A 24,159-nucleotide genomic window follows, 5' to 3' on the forward strand; every position below is an offset into this window, starting at 1 on the left:
TGGATCTCTCTGTCTCTCCTGTTCCCCACCCAAGAAGCCCCATTTCTAGGACTATTAAATCAGTGTGCTTCCAACCCTGATGGTACATGTGCACCCACCTCAGACCACACCAACAGTCACACGCCCTGCCAGGTGTCCATGCATCATTCACTGAGCACCATCCCCCAACACACACACGCACACACACACACATGCACACGCACACACGCACACGCACACACACGCACACACATGCACATGCACACACACACATGGCTCCTGGGCTGAAAGTGTCAGCTTGTTCTGTGGAATCAACCTTGCCGATTTCCCCCTTTGCTGCTCTCCATCATTTGCCTGCTCTGTAATTTGTGTTACTTGTGACATCTTTTGTGCACAAGTCTTGCCCCTATGCATCTTCAGAGAACCAAAGCTGGTGTTGAGACACAGAAACTAGGCAGTCCTCACACGCACAGCCACACCCCATCATCGTGACAGTGTCAACCCAAGGAGGATTGTGCACTCGCACACACTCACACACACACACTCTGGAGCTCCCCGCGTTCAGTCTGCAGAGAGCCACCCCTCCCTCTCTGCAAGCCCTCCCCACTCACTTCCAGCCTCTCCCATCCCACCTGGTTTCCCCCCTCCATCCCTGAGCTGGAGGCACCAAGAGCAGGCACCAGGTGTAAACACCTGGTAAAATCACAAGACAAACAAAAAATCACACAAAGGATCCCAACGGGAGGATCCTATGGGCTCCTTCCTTCTGCTGTTTCCTCCTGCATCCTCCAGGCTTCCTGCCTCTGTCCCCCGACAAAGAGTCACCAAGGCCAGTTCAAATCGATTGTTTTATTGACTGTTTACATACAGACGCCTTTAGAAAAGGGTGCGGACTCCAAGGGGCTATTCAGCCCCGGGCCGCACTTGTGCTGCGCTTCACGGACAGGGCTGGTCCCGATGCCCCAAACCCCCCACCCCAACCCCTAGGCTTTTCTGCAAGAAAGAAAAAAGACCAGCGCCCGAGTCGCCGCGCCGCGTCCCCTCTCCCCGCCCTCCCTCCCGCCCGCCTCCCTACTCTACCCTTGACACACTTTTACAGGACACAGACTTTTCTCCTACAGAGCACGCTCGTCTAGGACTACAGCCGCGCAAATATTACTATTCTCGCGGAAGGAGGGGCGGGGCGGGGGGGCGCGAGGACCGAGGGGCTTTTCTCCATCCGGATCCCGCCGCACGGTCACGCGCCGGCTTTGTGCGAACCGGGGCGCTCGCCCCTCACCAGAGGCCCGGTCCAGGAGACCGGGGTTGGCTTCCGGCGCCCCTGGTGCTTCTCGAGCTGAGGTCTGGGCCGCATGCTGCAGCGCAAGCGGAGCTGTCGAGTCTCCAGAAATTCCCGACTGACCTACAACGAAATTGGCCCGGGACCAAGGCCGCACCCTCCGCGGAAACAGGGCGCGTGGTTTTGCGGCGCTTTAAGTTAGGAGAGAGGGCGAGAGAAGGCGGATTCCCCCCATCCCCAGACACGCACACACCCAGTTTTCCCAGAGGCTAGCAAGGGAGTGTTAGCACCAGATCCGGAGTGTCACTGTCTTTGAAAACAACGAAAATATGAAAATCGGAGCGCGGAGCTGAAAGGCGCCGCAGGCACCCGTCTCGGCTCCAGCTGGTCAGAAGCGGAGTGGGGGACGGGGGACAGAAGCGTTTGGTTCCCAGTCATAAGGGGGCTTTGAAACTAAAAACTGGGGAGTTGCCACAGAATTCCGGCTTCTGGGATGTGTACCCCGGAAAGGGCGGAGTAGGGGTTGAGGCGGGACCCCATAGCGCTCCACGCTAAGGACATCTCCTGGGGGTCCCGGGCTGACCCCCGAGCCACAGCATGCCCATCAGATGTTTCCAAAGTCTTCTCCCATTTCCTCTGGCTTCCGAGCCCACTGTGGAGCGGGCTCGGGGCGGATTTCGCTGATAATTGCGGTGGGAACGGAGAGGCTTGGATTTCGCCTCACGGTCAGCGGGTGGTGTCTTATACAGGGAGGGAGGAGCGGGGGACTGTGCTCGCCATGGAGGGGAATTCAGCCCACGAGGACAATGACCGTCGTGGGTGGGACTCCCCACTAGAAGTCCCCAGTAGTCAAGGTTAGGGGGTGGTAAGGGGGTGGAGTAAGTGAAAGTTGGGGGGGCATAAATCCTGCCAGCCCAAGGCTTCTGCTCCCAGGCACCCAAGGTGGGGGATGGGAATGGGCTGCCAGACGGGCTGGGGGTTCAGCCCGCTGTCTGCCTGTAGTTGCCGTTAATCTCCTGGGCGATGTTGACTGCTTCGGCACCCAGGGGCAGCCGATCACTGTACTCGGAGCCCGCCTCGAACTCCTCTTGGTTGGCCTTGGACTGGGATTCCACCAGCGAGCAGGCCGCCAGGCTCTCCTCCCTCTGCAGGTCCCCATCTGGGTCCCCCTGCTCTGCTTCTTCGTCAAGGCCCTCCCCGGGGGTCTCCTCTGGCTCCTCGCCGCCCGCCTCGCCGCCTGCCGGGTAGCTTTTCTCGGACTCGAGGTAGGAGGCACGCGGGTCGAAATCGGCGGCGATGCGCTTCTCCATGGGATCCGGGGCCTGCGGCCTCAGGATAAGACGGTAGGGCTTGCCCGGGTGTTTGGCCAGCAGATGGCAGCAGGCGGCGCCCAGCAGGGGCACGGTGGCCAGCACCAGGAGGAACACGCTCACGGCCACGATAACCAGCAGAGAGGGCAACTCTTTCTTGGTGGCGAACACCACTTGCACGTGGCAGGCCTCGCCTGCCAGCGCCAGGCACACGGAGTAGTTGGTCCCGGGCCGCAGGCCACGGAACCAGTAGGCGTTGACGCCCTCCTCTACACGCGACCACTGCACTGCTGCGCCGCCCCCCGCCGGGCACAGATAGAGCAGGCGCAATGGCCGCCGTCCGGGCCGCCCTGCTCCCGCAGCCGCGCCGGGCCCAGGGCCCCATCTTGCCGCCAGTGGTGTCAGCTGCACCCGCGCCTCGCGCTCCGCCACGTCCAGCGCGATGACGCCCAGCTCAAAGACATGCGGCTTGAGCTCGGCACTCTGGTTGAACGCGTGGTTGGACACGTACCGCGAGGGGTCCCCGTGGCCACAGCGTTGCTCCTCCACCGGGTCAGCAGAGACCTGGTCTTCCGCCTCTTCACCCTCACCTGCCTCCTCGTCCCCCTCCGGCCCTGCCTGTGTCTCCCCGAGGACGCTAACCCGGCCCAGGCCTTGGCTTTTGATTTTGCCCTCGGGCTTGGAAGGTAGGACACTGTTGCCCCGGGTTTTGGCTGTGGACTTACGCTCCGAGGTTGGAGCCTGTCCGTCAGGGTCTCCCCCTGCGCCAGGAGCGTGCTTTGGGGGCCCTGCAGCTGCCACTGCCACGTGAACTGACGTGGAGTTGGCACCCAGCTCGTTGTGGGCACGGCATGTGTAGATGCCTGCCTCCTTGGCACTCAGGAGGGGCACCAACAGGGAGCCGTTTGTAAGGGCCAGGAAGCGCGGGGTAGCTGGGGGCGCGGGCCAAGCGGGTGCTGGAGTCGGGGTTGGAGCCTCTGTCTGCGTTGGCCCGTCCCCATCTCCTTCCTCCTCCCCGTCTTCCGCCCCGTCCCCGTCGTCCTCCCCGCTCAGGATCGGCGGCACTAACACTACGGTGCCCCCCGGGATCTGAAGTTGCCATTGCAGGCGGGGCGTGGGGTGTCCTTCGGCGACGCAGTGTAGCATGAGCGTTAGGCCGGAGCGCAGGGGGCTGCCCGGCGCCTCAGGCGGCGGCTCAACACTCAGATGCACACTGGGAGGTACACAGGACAGGGCGGGCAGGCGGTGCACCGGCACCCCCTGCAGAGCAGGAGGAGAGGCGCACGCGATGGAGTCGGGCTCCGGTAAGGAGACCCGGGTGCTCGCGGCCCAGGCCTGCAGCCACACAAGGCTGCAACCGCAGTGGAAGGGGTTGTGATAGAGTTGCAGATGTGACAGCGCGCTTAGCGCATCGAAGGTGCCAGGAGCCAGTGTACGAAGCCGGTTGTTGTTGATGCGTAGGGAGCGCAGGTCGGGCAGTGCACCGAGTGCGTCCCGGGGCAACGAGCCCAAGCGGTTGTGGTTCATCTTGAGTAGCTGTAGAGCGCTCAGGTTACGCAGGTCGCTCCATGGGAAGCTGGATATGAGGTTGTGGCTCAGGTCGAGGTTCTTGAGCTGGCTCAGCACCGCCAGCGAGCCCAGCTCCACGGTGCGCACCTCATTGTGCGCCAGCCACAGCGACGTGACCTGCGTGACGTCGGCGAAGGCCCCACGCCGCAGCACGGTGATCTTGTTCGCCGACAGACTAAGCGTGGTCACGTTGGCCGGTAGTCCTTCCGGCACCTCGCGCAGCTCCTTGTAGGCGCAGTCGGCGAATTGGTGCGCGTACTTGTCCACACAGGCGCACGGCTCTGGGCACGCTCCGGCCACTCCTAGCAGCGCCCAAGCCAGCCACAGGGCCCTCAAGGGCACCATCGCGGATCCTGCAGGTGGAAGCCCGGGGAAGAGGGGAGAAGGTGACTCACTGAGCCCCAGCGTCCCTTCCCTATCCATCTGCCTCCTCCGTAAACCCGTCTAGGGCAGGTCCCAGGGCTGCGGTAACTTTCTCCTCTGTGCCCAGCAGCCTCTCTTAGGCACGAGTTGGAGCTCAGTAAAAGTCTTGGGATTCAATGCTTGCTCCCTCTCAGGGCCCTGACTTCCTTTTCTAGCCGCCTCGTACCTTGCTCTTTTTTCTCTACCTATCCCATCAGCCTGGGGCTGAGCCCTCCACAGAGTGGGCCGCTAGCAGGTCTGCCCTGGGCTTTGCATCGAGCCCTGACTATGTTTCTAAGCCTTCATTTAACTCAGTGAAAGGGATACATAGAAAGGGTATTTTTGTCCGTGACCGCCTGTCCTCCCTTGAACTCTTTGTCCCACGGCACAGCACTCGCCCACACACGCCCATACAAGCGCACAACAATACAAACACACGCCCAGGCACCTGCCATCAAACCGACAACTTCTGCAGGGGCTTAGGGGTTCACAACACATTTCCTAGACATACAAACACAAAGACACCCAGACACAGACACAATATATCCTGGAGACCTCATTGTTCTCTCAACTGAACACAGCATTTGTACAGCGTTCTCCACCACGGGGCAAAGTGCTTTCCTGTTCATTGTGAGAATTGACAGACACCAGGGCACAAGTCCTCACACAGACCAACCCACACACAGGGACACAGGCGAGCACTTGCGCCTGTGCACAGCCCTCTCAGACTGAAATCCCAGCGGATCAGCAAATGCTGAGAACTTGCTGCAGGTGGCAAGAGGCTTGGGACCAGGGAAACAGACTCATCAGGTCCCTCTTCAGCCGCAATTGAAGCCGCCTGCCCTGGGCTGCAACTCCTAGGAGGGGAAAACCAACAGGGCCCCTCGATCAACCTTCCTTCTCAGGAAGGAGGTCCTCCTCCGAGCTGGGACCAAGAGCAATGGAGGGAGGTCACTAAAGATCCTCACTCCCCCCTCTGCATCTTCCCAGACGGCTCCCATGGGGGCGGGGAAGTCCCTAGCCGATGGGTCAAGGGGGCTGCCACTAGCTAATCAAGTAGAAGGTTTAAGATTCTGCCTCTTTTCTGCAGCCCACAATGCCTGAGGACAACCCCCCCCCCCAATAAAAGATTCGTATCCGCAGTCATACAAACGGACTTACAAACAGATTCTCCGCTCCCACTTAGGGCTCCTGGCAGGTTCGGCAGAGCCCCTCCCACCCTCTGGTCTTTGGAACCCGCGTTCCCCACTCCCTCTTGCTCCGGAGGGAAGGCCCCTCCCCTCTTCTCCCCGGTCTCGCCTAGAGAGAGCCGGCAGGGTCTGGCACCCTGGACGGGATTTACCCCCATCTGGGTCAGTGTTACGGGGTGGTCTCCGCTGCTTACCCGCTGCTCGCTGACTCTCCGCGCGCTGCCCTCGGGCTGCAACCCCTTCTGCAGACTTGAGGTCGCGGAGCCAGGACGACAGCCCAAGGGCGCTTCCCACATCTGTTGCTGCGACTGTGGGGAAGATGGGGGAGAGGCAGAGAAAGGGACAGGTAAGCTGTGGACTCCCCTGGCCCTGAGGTCCCACTTCAGTTTTTCCTTTCGCCTCTGTTCCCCCCACCTCTCACTGGCTGCAGATTGAAGAGAGTCCTCGCGCGCTCCCGGGCTCAGCAGGGACGCGCACAGCCTCTCCCACCTCCCGCATCATCTACATTTGTTAAAGCCATAGAGACTCTTCCCCTGGCCAAGGGACGTTGGTCACAAAGGGGCGCCCCCACGCCCAGCGCCCTGGCCTGGCTCTTTCCAGTTCACCACACTCCCATAACCCTCATCCCCCCCCTCATTTACACATCTGTAGACATTGTCACTATCCCTAATCACACGACTCCCTCCCCATTCAAACGCGTTGGCACAGACACAGACCCTCGCACCCTCCACACAGTCGCTCTTCATATGTTAGAATTACCCGTCATCATGTAATAATCGCATCAATGTGTTGAGATCTCGCTACGTTCACACACATTTTCAAAGGCACACCTTCACCCGGGACGCTCAGCATTCCCCCCTCCTAAAGGCACACACATTCATGCGCACTCACCCTCACGCGCGGGTCCCGCCAGAGCCCGTTAGCTTTGCTGCTAATTGAATGCGAGCCTCTTTTACGCCCCGCAACACGTGAGACAAACCATCTTTGAGGAATTTGGGGGAAGGAAGAGCTCACTCCTGAAGGGGGGAGGGAAGCGTGTCTTTGCCTTAAAACTCTTTTTGCAAAGGCAGGCGGTGGCGCAGAGAGTCCTCGCGCGGGACCGGCTGAGCTGCGCGCCGCAGGGGTCGCGCGGACTCTTCCTTCCCGCACCCCCGCTGCTAGCCGCCTCCTCCCCGAAGCCACGTTCAACACGATGCATAATTGATAGTGTTAGCAGAGCGCCTCACCCTCCCTGCTATTTTTGCCTGGCTCTGGGCAGCTACGAGCCCTGGTTTCCCCAGCTCCCACCTCACCTCTTGCCAGCCCAACCCGAAGACTAGAACGCACCGCCCTACCGGGCGCTCCCCTGCCCAGCCTCCTCAGGTCGACTCTGTACGTCTCGCCTTTTGTGGCTAAACCACCGCTGGAAGACCACCGCCCAGCTCGAGGGCCCGTGCGCACCGCTGGGTGGGGCAGGGCGCGTTGGTACCAGCCTCCGCTCCCAGGAAGCCGGTCCGAGCGCACCCAAGGGCCTCGCCCTCAGGACTTGCCAGCTAGGGGCGAATGGGGCTCCGGGGCTGCAGCAGACGGCGGTGTGGAAAGGGATGGTTACAAAACGTCTGCTCCTTTTGAGCACTGTGGGTTGGAGACTTCAGGCTTGAGCATCTCTCTTCCTCCTCCGCCCCCGCCATCATCTTCACGGTCTAACGAGCAAACACACCATCAACCCCACACACTGTCCCCCAAAGCCTCTGCGGCCCGATACCGCCCTAATGTTTGACACCCTCACACAACAACGGGCCTCAGCAGACTCGAATATTCGCTGTTCCGGACTCTCGCTTCCTGTTTCTGGAGAAACCCCGATATTTCTTTTGGCGACAAAGAAGTGGAAGCCCAGGGTTGTCGAGGCATTTGTATAAAACGCGATTTCTGTTCCCCCTCAGTGCCCATGGCAGCCCTGGAGACAGAGTTGCTGACCAGAATCGGAAAAGGGGTGCAGGCTTCGGGAAACACGCAGAGCCCCTGCCTTCCCCGGTATTTCCATAGACACTGAGCACTCCGGGCGCACGTGTTCCCCCCAGCCCTCACTCGGGCCGTGGCTGTCTCTGGAGGTGGGTCGGTTTGGGGCCTCTGAGATCAATCTTCCGATTTCAGTGTTGAGCATTTTAATGAGCTGGGGAGGTGGGGGAGAGAGACGGGTGAGGAGCGCTGCCTCTAAAGAGACCACCCGATCGGGGTTCCGAGGAGCCTTTATAAATTAAATATGAACAGACTGGCGCACACACACTTCGTAGCCTTCCCTCTCTCCTATTCCTGCGGTCGCTACAGGCAGCCCAGCCAGCTGGGACCAGCGCATCTCGCTCAACCCAGAATTCAGAACCCAGAACTTCATTCCATCTGCCCGTGCCTGTAGTTCCCACAGACGCCCCGGGGGAGGGGCGCGGGGGCGCCCTGAGGGAGACGGTGTCTTCGAAGAGGGAGGAGGAGTAAGAGGATCTTGACCGTGCGGTGGGGGCAACGAGAGCAGGTCCCTAGTCCAGGAGTGAGTCCGGGCGGTTTGGGCGGAATGGCGCGGCCGGCTGGCCTGGCACAGACCCTTTGTCTGCGGAGCAAGGGGGGCGTCCTGGGTGTGTTGTCCACGCGTCTTGGTAATCCTGAAGGGCAATTCGAGGAGCCTTGGCCAAGGAAGAGGGATCTGGGGAGCCGGGGGCCGAGCAGCGAGGTTGGAGAATCGGGTCCTGTATGGGGGTCCTGGAGACTTTCCCTGGCGGGGGGAGGGGAGCCTGGCGTAAAGGCAGTGACCGAGGCTCAGGCACGGAGGCGCGCGACTTGTGGACTCTCCACCCATTTTTCACCTCTCTTTATTTTGTGCGTTGGGAGGTTCTCTTTGCTTTCGGCTAGGAGGCGTACAGGGAGGCAAGCTGGGGATAACTTGGAAGGGTTGAAAGACTGGAAGACAGAGGCTGGGGAATGGAAGGAAAAATGAGCTCGCTCACTCTCCGCGGAGAACTTCCCGGACCGCAGGGACCCCACCCGCCCGAGTCCTGGGAACCTTTGGGGCCTGCAAGCCAAGAAAGACCCCCTTTCCTTGCTCTTTTGCCGGGGATGCTGAAGCCAGGGGAATTCTGCAGGGAGACAGGGCATCAGGCGCCTGGAGGGCGACTAAGGGCGCAGTGGTCACCCAGGCGAGGGCGCCGACTCCCGCAGACCCCCGCAGCTCCCGCCCACTCTCCAGCAAGCGCTTTTGTTCCCCAAGCCTGCCCTGGGGAAAAGACAACCCTTACCCCCGCCTTGGACCCTGAAGAGTTCAGTGCCCGCCCTAGCAGGGCTAGACCCCGAGTCGCCCCGGGCAGAATCCGCCGAGACCTAGGATGGGAGGTACGACTCCAGGATCAGCCTCCGAGCTCAGCTAGAAGAAGCCTGAGAGCATCTCGACCGGCGCCGCCAGGCGCGCAGGGGCCTCTAATGTCTGTAATGTTGATAATGGTACAGTTACTGAAGGGCTGGGGAACCGGGAACGAAGATACCACCCCCACCGCCGCCCAAGTCTTTGATGGTTAAAGAAACAGACACCTAATTAGGTGTGTGGAAGTAGGGGAGAGGAGGGATACAAGGTTCCAAGACACCAGCGTGGAGGGCCCAGATTTGGAATCTACAGAATCCGGGCTAAGGCTTTTTGACCAGGCTGGGGTGCCGACCCTAGATACACCCAGGGCGGAGAGCTGGAGCTCTGGGCAGCTTTTTGTGGACCTCTAACTTCGACCTTGCCGACCCGCACGGTCCCGAGAGTAGGGCGGGTTAAAACCCCCGGATCCCGGCACCAGCTACCCGGGTTCGGTCTATTCAAAGTCTCGGGCCCAGGCCTGGTTCGCGCGCGCCCCCTGCTGGAAACCGCCTGCCGGGCTCAGAGGCGCGGGGCAATGGCTGGGGTACCCTGGGCCCCGAGGATCGGCGGCTTCAGCCCGGGACCCGGGCGTGCGCTGCTCCCGGCTCTGCATCCTGTGGCGCAAAGTTCCGAAGTGGGAGACGCTAAACCAAGGCACCGAAGCTTTCCTTCCCATGCCCACCCAGCGTTATGTCCCAGGAATCTGCAGCCTCCTCACCCCTGCCCAACACAGGCAGAGCCCCGGCTTCGCACCCCATTGTGTTTTCAATGCCCAGGGCGCAATAGGCACCCTCTGGATGCTCATTGAGCAAGCCAGTAAGTTTAGTTCTCCTGGGACGAAACCTTCCTGTACTCCTCCCCAACCTTCCCTGTGTGGCATGAGTGCTTTCTCTCTGAGTCCAGTACCCAGGCCTAGAAGGTAGTCCTTAAGTCTTCTGACTTTGCCAGGGACTTATAAAATGCCTGAGATCTGAAAGAGAAAATAGTTTTCAGGCTCTAAGAGGGGAATAGAAAACTGCAAAGTTGGAAGTAATAGATGTTTGATTAAAGGTTTAGGACATATAACACTGTGCAGACGATTCAGTTGCACCTGCACTCAGAGCTGTACATGCCCTTGTTTTTAACGTGCCAGGTGGGTGATTTAATGAATGAGGGAGAGTCCCTGAGAGTAAGAAAGCCAGGACCCAGAAGGGCATCACAGATCCCCAGCATAGCAGCCTACTCAGCAGACCCTTCCCACCTGCCCTCCAGCTAGAATCTCCTAAACACACAGCTTCCCACCTTTCAACTTCTGGAGTCCCCGTTATAACCCCCCCCCCCCCCGCAACCCCTGCTAACTTCCATCTCTCCTTTCCCTCATACACATACTACATAGTGGTTAAGAGGGAAGATTCTAGCATGAGGCTCCACCATGTACTCACTGTGTGACCTTGGCCAAGTTACTTAACCTCTCTGTGCTTGGGGGTGGGGAAGGGGTATAAATAAGAATACCCATTTTATTGGGTTGCTTGAGGATTAAATGAGTCAATGCATGCAAAGCACCTAGTACCTGGTACTTAGGTAGTGCTCAGAAATGAGTTTTTATTTTTTTCAACAATAGCTAGAATTAGCCATCATTATTACCTTGCAGCGTTGGGTACAGGTATCTTGAGGTTCTGCTGAACCTGCTCCAACATGCTTGTGCCCTGCTTCCCCAGTAGGGGGAAAGACCTTGGCCCTTCCCCCAAATATCTCTCTTCACTCCCCCCTACACCTCCCACACACCATGGCATAGGTAAAAATCAGAATTACTATTATTATTTGTAAAGATTTCTAGTCTCAGATACTTAAACCCAGATTCTGACATTTGCAGCTGTCACCAGTGTGCCTGTTTGGGAAGAGAGACCTGCAGCTGCAGGCTTGGAGAAAGGTTTTTAATTAAAACCACGATCTGTTTAAGTATTTATTGGGCTCTGTAACTTTAATTATTTTCTAGGGAAAAACAGAAAAATCCACATTTGCATATGGGAAGACTGTTGATTTCAGAGGAGAGTAGCAACCTGTGGCAGTTTGCTGGAGGCAACTGGGAGGAATTTCCTGAATGGTTCAAATGAAGCTCGACGTTATTAATAAGCTGGGATCCAGTTCATGACCTTCCTCCCAGTGCTTTCATGAAATTAGCTTAACTTTCTGGCAAGGCTCTTTATTGCCATCAAAATTAACGACAGCTCTTCCAGTGGCATCTCATGTAATTATCTGGGTCTGTGCTTGTCTCACCAAAGATGGGAAACTCCTGCCTGGAAGAGGCAACACTCCTGCCTGGGCAACGTGCTTAGCTATTCTACCCAGCCCAGGCAGGACTGGTTCCCCCAGAGTGGGAGTCCAGCCCCTCCATGGCAGGGGGAAGCAGGGGAAGGGAGGGCAGGGAATTATTTATGATGCTTCCATCTGCAGATAACAAAATTCCCATCTCAGTGTTTTAAACTATTAAGTGTATCATCTCACAAGCAGGAAGCCAGGCTGGCGGCTTCAGGGCTGGTTGATTCAGTAGCTCAATGACATCGGCAGGCTCGGGTTCTTTCTGTCTCTCTCCTCTCCCTTAACAGGGCTTCAACTTGAGACTCATGTCCCTCAGTGTCATTGGAGGGTTTCAGCAGCAGCTGGAGTAACATGCTTATCAGTAGCAGACTAGCGGAAGAGAGAGACTGGATTCCCTTTCCAGAAGCCATCACCTCTCCTAAGGTCTTCTTGACACATATTGGCTTAGGACTCCCCATCTTTGAGCCAATCACTGGCAAAGGGGATGGAATTGATTGGCTTAGAGTAATCATCTAGCCCTGAAATGGATGTCGAGGAGTCAATCCCAAGATTCACTATAAGCAAGAAATCCCCTTGAAATAGAGGTTGGGGAATTGCAGGATCAGAGTAATCTAACACTGTATCAAAATGAATTGAGAGTGACATAATTATAATGAACTGTAGTAGATACCCCTTTACCTGAAAATTAGACCAGTCTATGTCCACCATCCGTGACGAGGGTCAGGGCTCAATGTGTGACCAGGATCAGGGAGCTCTTTTGGGTAGGCATACAAACTATTCTCTGCTTTCATAGAATTCTTGAAAGGATAAAAATCTGTTCTTGGAAATGCCTGTGCTGGGATCCAAAGCTATTTTGGGAGCAGTGGAAGTTTCAGTCGTTAGTTGGATATTTATGAACAGGAGACGTTTCTGAATTCAAAGATGTTCCTACATGACTTCACATACTGAACATGTCACCGGGTCCCATGGCAGAGGAGAGAGGCACTTTACTGTCGAGGTGGAAAACAGGAGGAAGAATTCTACTGGTTTTATGAAGAATGCAGAGACAGCACAAAGGTGCCAGCTTCACAAATTTGCTGCGTGATCTTAAGCAACCCCTTGGCCTCTCTCATTCTAAGTCTCTACCATTGCGAAGGTAGAAGAATGGGCTAGATGTGCTCTGGGGCCCTTCCAGGGCTGCTGTCCTTGGGTGCTGTGGCTTGAGAAGCAGGTTTGCAGGTTGGATTGGGGTCTCTAGGGAGCGTCTGCCAGGGCTTCCTGCAGGAGGAGGTCTTCAGAAAGTCTGGGGACCACCGCTTACCCTCCTCCTCATGCCCCTGGGCAGTTTCTTTGTTTTCCCCACCACACTGCAGCCTGCCTCATCTCTTGAGACCCTCAGCACACCTGGGCCCAGGAGCTAACTACCCCCCCCCTTCCCCAAACTGCTACACACAACTCTGTGGGCAGGGGGAGTCCTGCTACAAAACACTTCCTTCACATAGTAGGAGTCGGGGGGCAGAGGGGGTGTTGTGATTAGAGATTAAATCTGACCAATGAATGTTTCAGGAGCCTGGTGTGTAGGCCCAGGAAGAAAGGCCAAAGCTGCCAGTAGCTCCCTGGCTGGTGGGATGGGCTATGGTGGGGGCGTGATGCAGAAGGGAGACACAACTCTTCCAGCAGTTGAGGCCACTCCTCCCTGTTCTGGGGCCCTCGACTGTTCATTGCCTGGTGCCATCAGAGGACATGGAGAGAGGTCACAATAAATATGTAGTCAGAGACTCCCTCCCCGTAACCCAGTGTGGTCCCCAGCAGAGCCCACAAGGGCAGGGCCCAGGGAATCTCCTCCTCCTCCTCCATCCCTCAGACTCAAAGCTCTTGGAGGGTCACCCAAGGTCTCTGCATCCACTGTCCCCATCAAAGCCCATGGGGGCACATGGCGGCATGGACTAAATTGAATTTCCTCCTGGGTATCTTCAGTCTCTTGCTGTCACCAGGCTTTTCATTTGTTTTTGGATATGGTTTCCCAGAAGCAGAGCTGAGACAAGGATTCACACACCAGTGACCCATTAAGGAAATGCCTTAGCAGAAACCAGCAAGGGAACAGGGAAGCCATGGAAGGGGAGGAAGCCAAGCCAGGGTGTGATTTCAGGCAGTCTCAGCCTGACCCCAGGAAGCTCTAGGCATAATCACACCTCAGTTTGCCCTGATTTAGGTAGGGAAGCTTGGCTTCCACAGACGCACAGCAGCCGGACATTCGCTAGGGGCTGCCCTCGGGGATGGAAACTTCCAGGCATTTCCCTCTCTCTGTGCCTGTAGGCAATCAGTTCCAGTAGCTGAAGGACAGGCCTCGGAAGAAAGTCACAGGTATGAGCTGTCAGAAGTAAAGCACACAGAAGCAGAGGGATGGGCATGCAGAAACAGGTCTGCTACGCCATTCATTCCACAAATAGTAACTCAGTACCACCCCCCCCAACACTCCCCCCAACCCATGTTACCAGGTGCCCTGATTGGCCTGGGTGCCATTGTGAACTAGGCAGATGATGTCTTTGCCCTAAGAGAGCTTACAGGCTCCCGCATCTCCCAACATGTTCAGACATCCTGTGTGCGTGAACCTTGGGGCTTCTGAAAGGCTAGTGTCCCTTGGACAGGCTCCATCTGCTCCATCAGGTCACCTGGGGCCAAAGCCGGAAGGACTCTTTGAAGCCTGCACTTGTCTTAGACAAAGGACAGACAGGGAGTTGTCCAGAGTTGCAGAGCATCAGAGCTCAGGGCCTGGAGGTCTTCTCTCCCTACCCCTCCGCTTTATTGGAGAGAAGACAGGCCAAGAGGGAGGTCACAGAGCAGGTAGGGCCGGGAAATGCCCCCAGCACTCAGCTTCTCTGAGATGCCCTCCCAGGGCAGTCTGGTCAAGGGCAAGCTGAGCTCAGTGGCCATCGCTGACCTTGCTGGTTAGGAAGCCCTTGAGACTCTCTGGAGATGTGGCTTCTCCGATGGCAGAGAGCAGCTGTTTCTGGAGTGGGACAGGTGCCCCTACTTCAGGTCTCTTGTATTAGCCCCCTGTAGTCCTCCTCCAGGGCTCGTGGGCATCAGAAGCAGAGCCATGCACATGCCTGGGAGGGATGAGGTTGTGCCCTGGATTGGAGCAGCCCTAATCGCAGCATGCGGATCCCCAGCCAGGCAGCCAGCTGGGGCAGAGGTTTGGAGGAAGGAGAGCCCTGCCTCTGGTGGGTCCTGGCCCGATGCAGACGTGCCTTCAATCTGCACCCAGGCAAATCCAGTTCTAATGGCCACATCTTGGTAACAACCAGGCAGAGTTCAGTGTAAGGGGATCCAGAGCAGGAGATCAGGGGTTGGGGGCTTTTCCACTGACTTCCTGTGAGACTTTTGGAAAAGCTTCTCTCCCTTCTTGGTTCCAGTTTTCTCTTCTGTGCCTTGGGGCTAATCATCCCTCCCCACCCCAGTGCCTCAGCTGGGACAGTAGCTCCGATGTGTCACATTCTCCCTCATCAGGCCTAACCCTACCCAAATTCATCCCCAGCAGGGACGGCCTCCCCCCACCCCCCGCAGTTCTCTGCAATGTCCTCTTTGAAGTTCCCCCAATAGGCTTTCCTGCCGCCTGCAAAACCAGCATGGACAGGCTGAGAAGGTTGAACCGGTGCAGCGCCTGAGATACCTCAGCCTGTATCCCCGAGCCCTTATCTCCAGACCCAGCTGGAAACTTGATGTGTTTATTTGCTTCTCCCAGGACCTCCTCTGTTCAACCCACATCTTTGTTGGTGCTGCCAGAAAGTGACCTGCCTGCAGATGGCTGTGTGTGGTACCCAGGTGGGGGCTGAGGAGGGAGGGGACCGTAGTAAATCCCTCCAGCCTGCAGCCTGCATGGTGACCCCGTCGGGGTAGAGGAGACAGCGGAGGAGGTTTGGAGAGATGGGGACAGAGGCACCAGGAGAAGGATTTAGGGACAGAGTTGCCCAAATCCTAAATGGACCGGAACCAGAAGGGAGGGAGGGGAGGGAGGAGAGGAAGGGAGAAGCCCGCAGTACTTAACGGGAGTCAGCACAATGCCTTCTCCTCTGTGGCGTTGGATGTATAGAGTTCTTTTTTTTATTGAGGATTGCCAATTCACAAACTTTAGTGCTTTATGTATCTCATTTAATCTTCACAATTTTCTAAGTATGTTTTGTCACCCCCAGTTTGCCTATGAGACCGCAGAGGCTAAGTAGTTTGTTCAAGGTCACACAGCAGAGCTGGGATTTGAACCAGGTCCCTCCAAAGCCCACGTCCTAACTACTACTCAGCATCCTTGCCCACCCCAAGCAGACTCGACAGGGGCACCACCACCATGGGCCCAGCCTCACCCACCCACTGCCTCCTCTTTGGTTGGTCTGATTTACTCTAGAATCAGTCCACTGTGGTGTCAAGCCAGGGCTTTATGGCTGTAGAACTCCAGGAGAATGTCAGCCCTCGGGTAAATTCTACCCCCAGGCCCTCTGAACTCGGTCTGCGCAAAGAACTCAGTTTTAGACAATCAGACAAGCGACACTGGATTTCACAATATCTCCGATCATACTTGTTTGGCTGGATAGCTTTGTGGAAAATTTCTGTGGTTTGCTAGCTAGCTTTGGTAATCTGCTTGGCTATCAAGTTTGGGATATTTATAATATTTATAAACTGACTTTAGCATAGTCCAGGCAGCTGGTCTTTAAAGAATTCTTCTGGGCTGAGTTTAAGGAAGTTCCCTGAGCCAAGAATGAAGGAATTTTTCCCTCTGTTGGCAGCAAATGCATTTTGTAGGAGTGGGTAGAGATTTTCAAACTTTTTGTTTTGTTTTTTGAGAGGGGGAGTCAGTTGAAATTCTTGACCCTTCTCTCAGTAGAGTCCCCACAGGCATTTGCTTTATTCAGGTCCAAAAGGTTTGGAGCTGACACCTGGATTCCGAGACAAAAATAAGTGATGGTGCGGCCCCCTGTCCCTCCCTGTCCCCAGGCTCATCCTGGACCTGGGCCTGGGACTGAGCCCAGGACCAAGGCCACCCTGGGGAAGCATGTCCTCAGAGACCTCTGCCCACGTTCCCTCCCATCTCCCTGTAGCCTGCTCTCACCTCACCCCCACCTGTGAACTGAGCCGCATGGAGGGGCTAACACCCACCATGACACTTCTTACTTGCATTATAACTGGGGATAGGGTCTTACCCTAAATCATGCATTCTCAACGGGGGCAACATTGCCCCAGAGGGGATGAAAATTGGTCCAGGGTGGAGAGGGCACTGACAACCTTAGATATTCCAGTGGTTTCTGACCCTCCAAAGGACCACAGAACATAAACAGATATACAGTACATCTGTGTAAGGAAGAAGTAAAATGATCTCTATTTGCAGATGACCTAATCTTGTATATAGAAAATTCTAAGGAATCGCAGTACTAAAATTTAATTGGGGGAAGCAATCCCACTACTGGGCATATACCCTGAGAAAACCATAGGTCAAAAAGTGTCATGTACCACAATGTTCATTGCAGCTCTATTTACAATAGCCAGGACCTGGAAGCAACCTAAATGTCCATCGACAGATGAATGGATAAAGAAGATGTGGCACATATATACAATGGAATATTACTCAGCCATAAAAAGAAATGAAATGGAGGTATTTGTAATGAGGTGGATGGAGTTAGAGTCTGTCATACAGAGTGAAGTAAGTCAGAAAGAGAAAAACAAATACAGTATGCTAACACATATATACGGAATCTAAGGAAAAAAAAAAAAAAGGCCATGAAGAACCTAGTGGCAAGACGGGAATAAAGACACAGACCTACTAGAGAATGGACTTGAGGATATGGGGAGGGGGTGGGGTGAGATGTGACAGGGTAAGAGAGTGTCATGGACATATATACACTACCAAATGTAAAATAGATAGCTAGTGGGAAGCAGCCGCATAGCACAGGGAGATCAGCTCGGTGCTTTGTGACCACCTAGAGGGGTGGGATGGGGAGGGTGGGAGGGAGGGAGATGCAAGAGGGAAGAGAAATGGGAACATATTGTAGATGTATAACTGATTCACTTTGTTATAAAGCAGAAGCTAACACACTATTGTAAGGCAATTATACTTCAATAAAGATGTTTAAAAAAAAAATTTAATTGGGGGAGTCATGACTAGGAAAAAATTTGTCTAAAAAGGCTCCTTAGGGGGGCAGTAATGGGCAAAAAAGTTGGAGAAGCACTGTCCTTAAAGAAAAAAATAGAATTAGGATAAGTTCAAATTCTGGGACACTGGGACCGGAAGGTTGGGGTGTGAGTTTTCTGGGCCCTGCATCATGTGAGATCAACAGACCAGGAGGGCACGGGAAGGAGAGAGTGGAAAACCACCCCCCACCCCCCCCAAATGCATGGCAACGCATTGGGCAGTGTGGGCCACAGAGGCCTCCAATGTAGACACAGTCTCCCTGTGGGGCAAATCCCACCTCTGCCACATTCAAGTTTAATGACCCGGAGCAAGGTACTCCGCCTTCCTGCCCTAACCCTCACCCCACGTCCTGGACAGAACGAGGATGATGATGTAACCGCACAGGGTGTCTGGGGAGACTAAATGAGGTTAGCTGTGCTGAATGAGAAGAGTGTCCAGCATGTAGTTATCTTTCAGTCGTGTTAGCTGGGAGCTTTATTCTCCTGGTTGTCCAGGAGTCTTTCACACCTGGATGGGATGGGTCATTGTGCTCTCTCCAGGGTTCAGTGAGCTCAGGTGGAACCTCTGCTGGATGCTTCTAGAAGAGGATGGGGAGGGAGTCTGACTACACTTGAGGCTCTGTATTAGGGGGTCCTCCTCAGAAGTTCCTGCCCATCTGTCCACAGTTTCATGGACTTTTCTGTTGCTCAAGTGACACCTGTATCTTGAAGAGTGACTCTAACTCCATTCCTTTTTTTTTTTTTTTTAAATATATATTTTGGCCATGCCACGAGGCTTGCAGGATCTCAGTTAGTTCCCCGACCAGGGATTGAACCCAGGCCACAGCCGTGATGGCACCGAATCCTAACCATTAGGCCACCAGGGAACTCCCTATCTAACTCCATTCCTAATTAAATTCCTAACTCAATTCCTAACTTTAATGACCAAATATGACCCTAAATTTGATATAACCCCAAATCTTAACCTTAGGCCTCACCCCGACTCCTAACCCCACCCCATCTTATTCCGGTTCTAACGTGGGTCCTAACCTTAGCTCTGATCCTTACTCTAATGCCCCTGGTAACCCAGTATTTCCCAAAATTAAGTCCCCCACTTCCACAGTCACAAGTTTTGCTATACCTGTGTTCCTTCTGAGCTTGTAGTTACTTCATATTTGTCTTTAAATTAGACCTGTAAAGAATCCCATTTTAGCATCATTCTGAGCAACCATGTTCCAGAAATCACGGTGTTGAGAGGCTGGCTATATTTTTTCTAATGGATGTTAAAATAAATACAAAGCGGTTAACACGTTAAAAATGTTTCTCCATGCACCATCTACCTAAAGATATCTCCCACACCACCGGAAGTATGCGTGGCACTTTGGAAAAGACTGCTGCTACCCAGAGCCTTTATCTGACACCACACCCCTCGCCATCCGCGGAGAGTAGCAGCCTCGACACCAGGCCCTGTGAGGCTGCAGCGCCCTCTGCTGGTGAGTCTGGGAGCTGCTCTAGCTCAGCTCCCCTTCCATCTGGGCAGGATCCACAAGGTGCGACTCTCTCTGACTTGACATTTCATGTCACTAGCTGTGTAGTTCCCTTAATTGTGAGGACTGAGGAGAGGTGAGAAAGGACCCCTTCCTCTAGGTATAGGGCAGCCGGGGTGTGAGGTGGAGACAAGCCTAAGGTCAGAGGAGGTGGGTGGGGGCGGGGCCAGCGGGAGGTGCAGGGTGAAAGGTCAACTCTGAATTATGGAGAATTGTCAAGGTTGGCACTAGGGGTCAGAGTGAGTCTAGGGTAGGAACAAGGGTGGAGGTGGGGCTGGCCAGGGCTAGATGAGGGGAGGGTGCAGGGTGGGGGAACAGCAGGGCCAAGCACTGGAGCAGTGGCTGAGTTTTGTGCAGTTAAAAGGAAGAGCAAGGTTGAGGTTAAAGCAGATTTTCAAGTGACCTTCCTGGGGGTGCACTGAGCTCTTGGGCCTCAAAAAGAGGCCTGAGAGTAGGGGAGGGCTGGGAAGGGCTGAGCTGGGCTGCCACAGGAAAGCTGTTGTCTGCTCCAGGTCTGTGTGGCTGAAACCTCCCATCTGGGTGTTTTTGGGACACAAAGTCACCTACTGCTCAACCACTCCAAGGTAGGCTCCCCTGCTCTCCCTCCTGGCTCCCTGGGACCCAGGACCCCCCCGCCCCACTAAGTTGTCTGCTCCATGCCAGATCTTGTTCTTTATTCCCTTGAAGATAAGCCGAAGTCCTTTGTTGGCTAAGATCCAGTATCTGTTTACTTTTCTATAACTTATAAAGCAATAAGACTGTCATCTTTGTTGTCAGTAAAATAAGATCTTACATTTGTGTGGCTCTTCATACATTAAAAGGCTACTTTCACAAACATTTTCTCATTGGTTCACACAAGATCCTATGAGGTAAAAACAACCCATATTATACCATTTTACAGAGTCAGAGCCTAAGCATCAACGAGTTTGATGCACCAGACTAGAGTCAGAGGCAACTAAGTGAGGATTGAAACTCAGTGTCCTGACTTCTAGCCCAGCAAGCTTGTGGTTAGTTGACATGGATAAACCTGAGATAGAATTCAAAGATGAAGCACAGGAGACATATTTAGATTTGCAATGAGAGACTAAAACTCCAGGACTGGAATTTGGGCACCTGGGACAGGTAGGTGGGGCTAAGGGTAGTGGCACTGCTCAAATCACATTACCTGGCTTGTCACCCAGGCCATGGGGGTGCTAATTCCTACACTGCCTGTGCCAGGGGAATCCCTGCAGGCACTAATGAGAACTCCATCTGTGACATCCAGGGTACAGGATTATCCAGCAGGGGGCAGAGGGAAAGTTCCTACAGACCCTGGTTTCTGGCCCCTGACTCCCTCTAGCGGGTAATTCTTGAAGCTGGTGCTTCTTTCCCTCCAGGTGGCTCCCTGCTTTGGAGATGATCCCAGACAGGCCCACCCTGGTCTGCCCACTTGGAATGGGGGTTCTTATCCTTGAGGCCCATACCTGAGCAACAAGGGGCGCTCAGCTCTGCTAAGTCCTGAAAGACCCCCCACAAAGAACAGCTATGCCAGCAAGTGCCCCGTTCGCCAGGCAAGAGGCTGCTCAGTGGCTCCTGGGGTGGGCTGAGCAGAGTCTGTGATTGGTGCATCAGGCTTTGACGATTCGCATCTTTATTGGAGGCTGTGACAGTGGAGAGAGGGCAGAACAGCCCTTTGCTGTAAAACCTGTGATCAACTCCATCTGAAGGTAGAAAGCATTGTGAGGCTGGGCTTGGAGCTGGCAATCAGCAGGCTCAGTCCCGAGGTGGGGCTGAGGGGAAGAAGCTGTGAGGAGTGGCCCAAGCGCTGCCTTGCTGCTGCCAAGATGGTCATCACAGCCAGACTGAGGCTCCAGCCCCCTCCTTCCCTCACCCACCAGCCTGTTTTACTGAGCTTCAGAGCCAGTGCCTACTTTAAATCGGAATCTTATTTGAAATGCATCAGAGTTCACTGTTAGAGCCAGCACTCTCAACGTGGTGGCATGTTCCTATGCGATCCCTCAGTGGGTCTTCAGGGCCCCCGCTGGATGGGGGCAGGGGTGTGGGTGCAAAGCCTTCACCCACGTGAAAGCTGAGGCCATGGAGGCATCCCAGTATCAGGGGGCCAAGGAAGAGGGATGGGAGAGGGGCAGAGGGGAAGGGACAGTGGTTCTGCTAGTCAGACGAGACTGGCCTGACCTGCCTGTGTTCTGCTGCTGACCTCTAGTGTGACCACAAGGTTGGGGACCTTAGCTTAGGGCTGGGACCAAGGGTTCAAGAATGAAAACCTCCTTGACCACTGCCTCAGAGGCCTGCTGTCCATTCCTAAAACCCCAGAATGGCAGAGTTGGATGCGAGCTCTAGGACCATGCCGGCTAACCAGCCCATTTTATAGGTGGGGACGTGGGGGCTCAGGAAGGGGCCCTTCCCTGGGTTCCGCTCAATGCACACAGTCAGGGCCCGGGCCAGGACCTTCTCTGCTGTTCCACACTGCTTCTCCCTGGAGGAGCAGTCTATCAGAGCAATGGTTCTGAAACTTGGCAGGCATCAGAATTGTCTGGAGAATGCACTAAAGCAGCTTGCTGGGAGATTCCAATGCTGCGGGTCCCTGGAGTCCACTGAAAGCGGCGCTGGGTTGGAGGACACACCTCAGGAGGGCTGGGGGCCGGGGGCAGTGCAGAGGGCGTGAAGGGCAAAGCCTCGACTAAGGGGAGGCATCTGTGTGGGCAGGAGGAGGGAAGCAGGCTTGGAAGGGTCACAGTCTGGAAGCACGGACAGGCATGGAGCAAGCAGCAGCCCCTGTCTCTGCTGAGAGGAGGCCCTTTGTGGGTGAAAATACTTCGGAGGGGAGGTGAACAGAGCTGGCCTCTGGGCAGGCAAAAGCTAGGAGAACCCAAATCCCTAAGGGGTGGTTTGGTTTGAAAGGCACTTTGGTACCCCTGGGACCGCTGGTGTTGCAGGCAGTGTCTGTGGGTGCTGTCAGCAGGTCCCCCCTGGGGCCATGGCCAGGGGTCAGGGAGGAGTGGCAAGGACACCCTTGGGAGTGGGAATCGGGTGGCTGGGGCAATACGGGGGCCACTTCGATAGCCCAGCGGCCAGGCCTTCTCCACCAGGGACCTCCCTGGTTCTGGCACCTGGAGGAGAGGGGCCAGGGGTCTGGTGAGCTAACTTAGCCGTGCTCCCAGGGCCGCACAGGGATCTGTGCGGTGGCTGCTTGGCAGGTGGCTGCTTGGCCTTGGAACCTTCTCTGTGGGCTTTTTAGAGAAGAGGAATTTGGTCCCAGAGAAGGAAACTGATTCTGGACCAAATGACAAAGGAGAACTGGGGACCAGGACCTGGGAATGCTGTGATGGGCAGGGCCTGGCTCAGGGACCCCATCCCTCTCTGTCCCCAGAAGAGTCTGAGCCAGTCATCCCTTCCTCTCAGCTCTGCTGGGAAGCCCTTTCTGCCAAGCTGTGGCCAGCCAGAGGGGTAGCAATGCCTTCTGCCCCTGCTGAGGCCGGCCCTTCCAGCAGACCTTCGAAGTAGGTGCCCAGAGCCTGCAGGTTGAGTGCAGGCTGGCTTGCGGGCAACGAGGGGGTCTGTAGGCTCAGGAAGCGGTTGTACTTCCTCAGGCCCCCCTGCGGATCACGGCGGTGTGCGGTCAGCAGCTCCTTGAAGTTGACCATGTGCAGGGCCAGCAGGCGGGCCTCAGCCCGGGGCAGGACAGCCGCCCGCACCAGGGGCTGCAGGGACGCAAAGCACTGCAGGCTGCTGAAGGAGTGGACGTGCGGGGCCAGCTGGGGGCCCGGGGACACCTCGAGGAGGCGGCACAGGTCGCGCATGGTCAGCACAGCTGCCAGGGCGCTGCGCTCACTCATGTTTCTCGCCAGGTAGGTCTTGGCCAGACTCTTGAGTTTGAAGCTGCTGGCCCCGGGCACGCACTCCCGGATGAGGGGCAGGGCGGCCAGGAAGCCTGAGATGGCGTTCTGGAACTCCCCCAGCTTGTTCATGTTCTCCAGGGCCTGGAAGAAGTAGGGGAGGCCGGGCCCCCACAGCTTATAGCAGGCCAGGATGGGCCGGCGCATGTTGCCCAGGAAGCACAGGAAGTGCTGCAGCCCCACCTCCAGGGAGACGGCCTTGGAGTAGATGTTGAAGGCCTCGGGCTGGATGATCACGCGGAATTGGCTTTCCTGGTTCACGGCCGCCAGCTGGCTAATATTCTGGGCTGGGCAGGAGAGAAGGGCAGCGTGAGGCCCCAAGGGCACCGTGGGGCACCACCGGGAGCAGGGGGTCCTCTAGGGCTGCCGACCCCCCCCCCATCCAGAGACCCCCACCTTGGGGCCTGCTGGCAGGAAACAAACATCAGCCTCAAATGCAGCTCTGACCCTGGCTCTGATGGGGACGGGGCTCAGAAGGGGAGGCGGGGCTGCCCTCTACGCCCCCTTGCTCCCCTGCTGGAGTCCAGCTCCCTCCTGCCCTGCCACCTTCCCGAGTTCACCAAACGCTTTCACTCTGGGTTCCTCCTGTCTGTCTTCTGCCAGCCTCCACCCACCTGCACTCGAGACCCCTCACTGTCTCTGCCTAGCCCTCCACTCCCTTTCCCCTGGCCTCCAATCCCATCGGTCACATAGCTAAGGCCCTCAGCTGTCAGAGCACTGGGTCAGACAGCACACCTGCCCGGTCCACTCCATGCAGAGCATGGCCCAGAATCTTCCAGTGAGGTCTGCAAACTGCTTCTCTGTCCTGTGGAAACACCTGCTGCTTCCGTCTGCCTGGGCTGGCACCACATTGAGTCCAGGCCACAGGACAAGGCCTGGCCTTCTGCAGGGCCAGGGCAAGCACTGTGGAGTTGAGGGAGAAGGGGTCATAGTTCTCTGGGACCTTGGCTCTGCTGGCCTCCCTGTGCAGCTACCATGGAACGAATGGGCCCTGTATTCAGAAATGTGTAGTCATGGCCTAAGGCTGTGCTTGGACTGCTGGTCTCACAGCAGCGACTTTCACATCGTGTTTCTGTTTAGAAGTGTGTTCCCAAGGCTCCCTAAGATGGGGGTGGGGTGGGCAGGAACCCTGGAGGCTCTTGCCTTAAGCCTTTAGGCACTGGTCAAAGCAGACATCCTTATTCAAAGAA

At 55.9% G+C, this 24,159-nt stretch overlaps 2 protein-coding genes across 3 annotated transcripts in view; both read right to left on the reverse strand.

Annotated features, from left to right (window-relative positions):
• Positions 1–1,128: 1,128 nt before the first annotated feature.
• Positions 1,129–6,658, reverse strand: ISLR2 (immunoglobulin superfamily containing leucine rich repeat 2). 2 transcript variants are annotated; one of them, XM_036841293.1, is made up of 3 exons: positions 6,621–6,658; positions 5,924–6,037; positions 1,129–4,490 (listed from the first exon to the last, which is right to left on the reverse strand). In XM_036841293.1, exon 3 carries the CDS (start codon positions 4,480–4,482, stop codon positions 2,239–2,241), a length of 2,244 nt encoding a protein of 747 aa, XP_036697188.1. In that variant the 5' UTR covers positions 4,483–4,490; positions 5,924–6,037; positions 6,621–6,658; the 3' UTR covers positions 1,129–2,238. The 2 variants fall into 2 exon arrangements, with proteins under 2 accessions (XP_036697188.1, XP_036697187.1); XM_036841292.1 differs by lacking the exon at positions 6,621–6,658 and adding an exon at positions 6,489–6,553.
• A 13,069-nt stretch (positions 6,659–19,727) lies between these two features.
• PML (PML nuclear body scaffold) overlaps positions 19,728–24,159 on the reverse strand; it is a 43,870-nt gene continuing 39,438 nt past the window's right edge. The window contains 1 exon segment of the mRNA XM_036843986.1: positions 19,728–23,256. Coding sequence (XP_036699881.1) covers positions 22,472–23,256 — 785 coding nt within the window. The 3' untranslated portion in view covers positions 19,728–22,471.

This window comes from Balaenoptera musculus, chromosome 2 (genome assembly GCF_009873245.2).
Source record: "Balaenoptera musculus isolate JJ_BM4_2016_0621 chromosome 2, mBalMus1.pri.v3, whole genome shotgun sequence".
NCBI classification, from domain to species: Eukaryota; Metazoa; Chordata; class Mammalia; order Artiodactyla; family Balaenopteridae; genus Balaenoptera; species Balaenoptera musculus.

Coding starts and splice junctions, on each gene's coding strand:
- ISLR2 (XM_036841292.1), bottom strand. Junction 4,491..5,923: donor GGAGAGTCAGCGAGCAGCGG/GTAAGCAGCGGA, acceptor TTCCACCTGCAG/GATCCGCGATGGTGCCCTTG.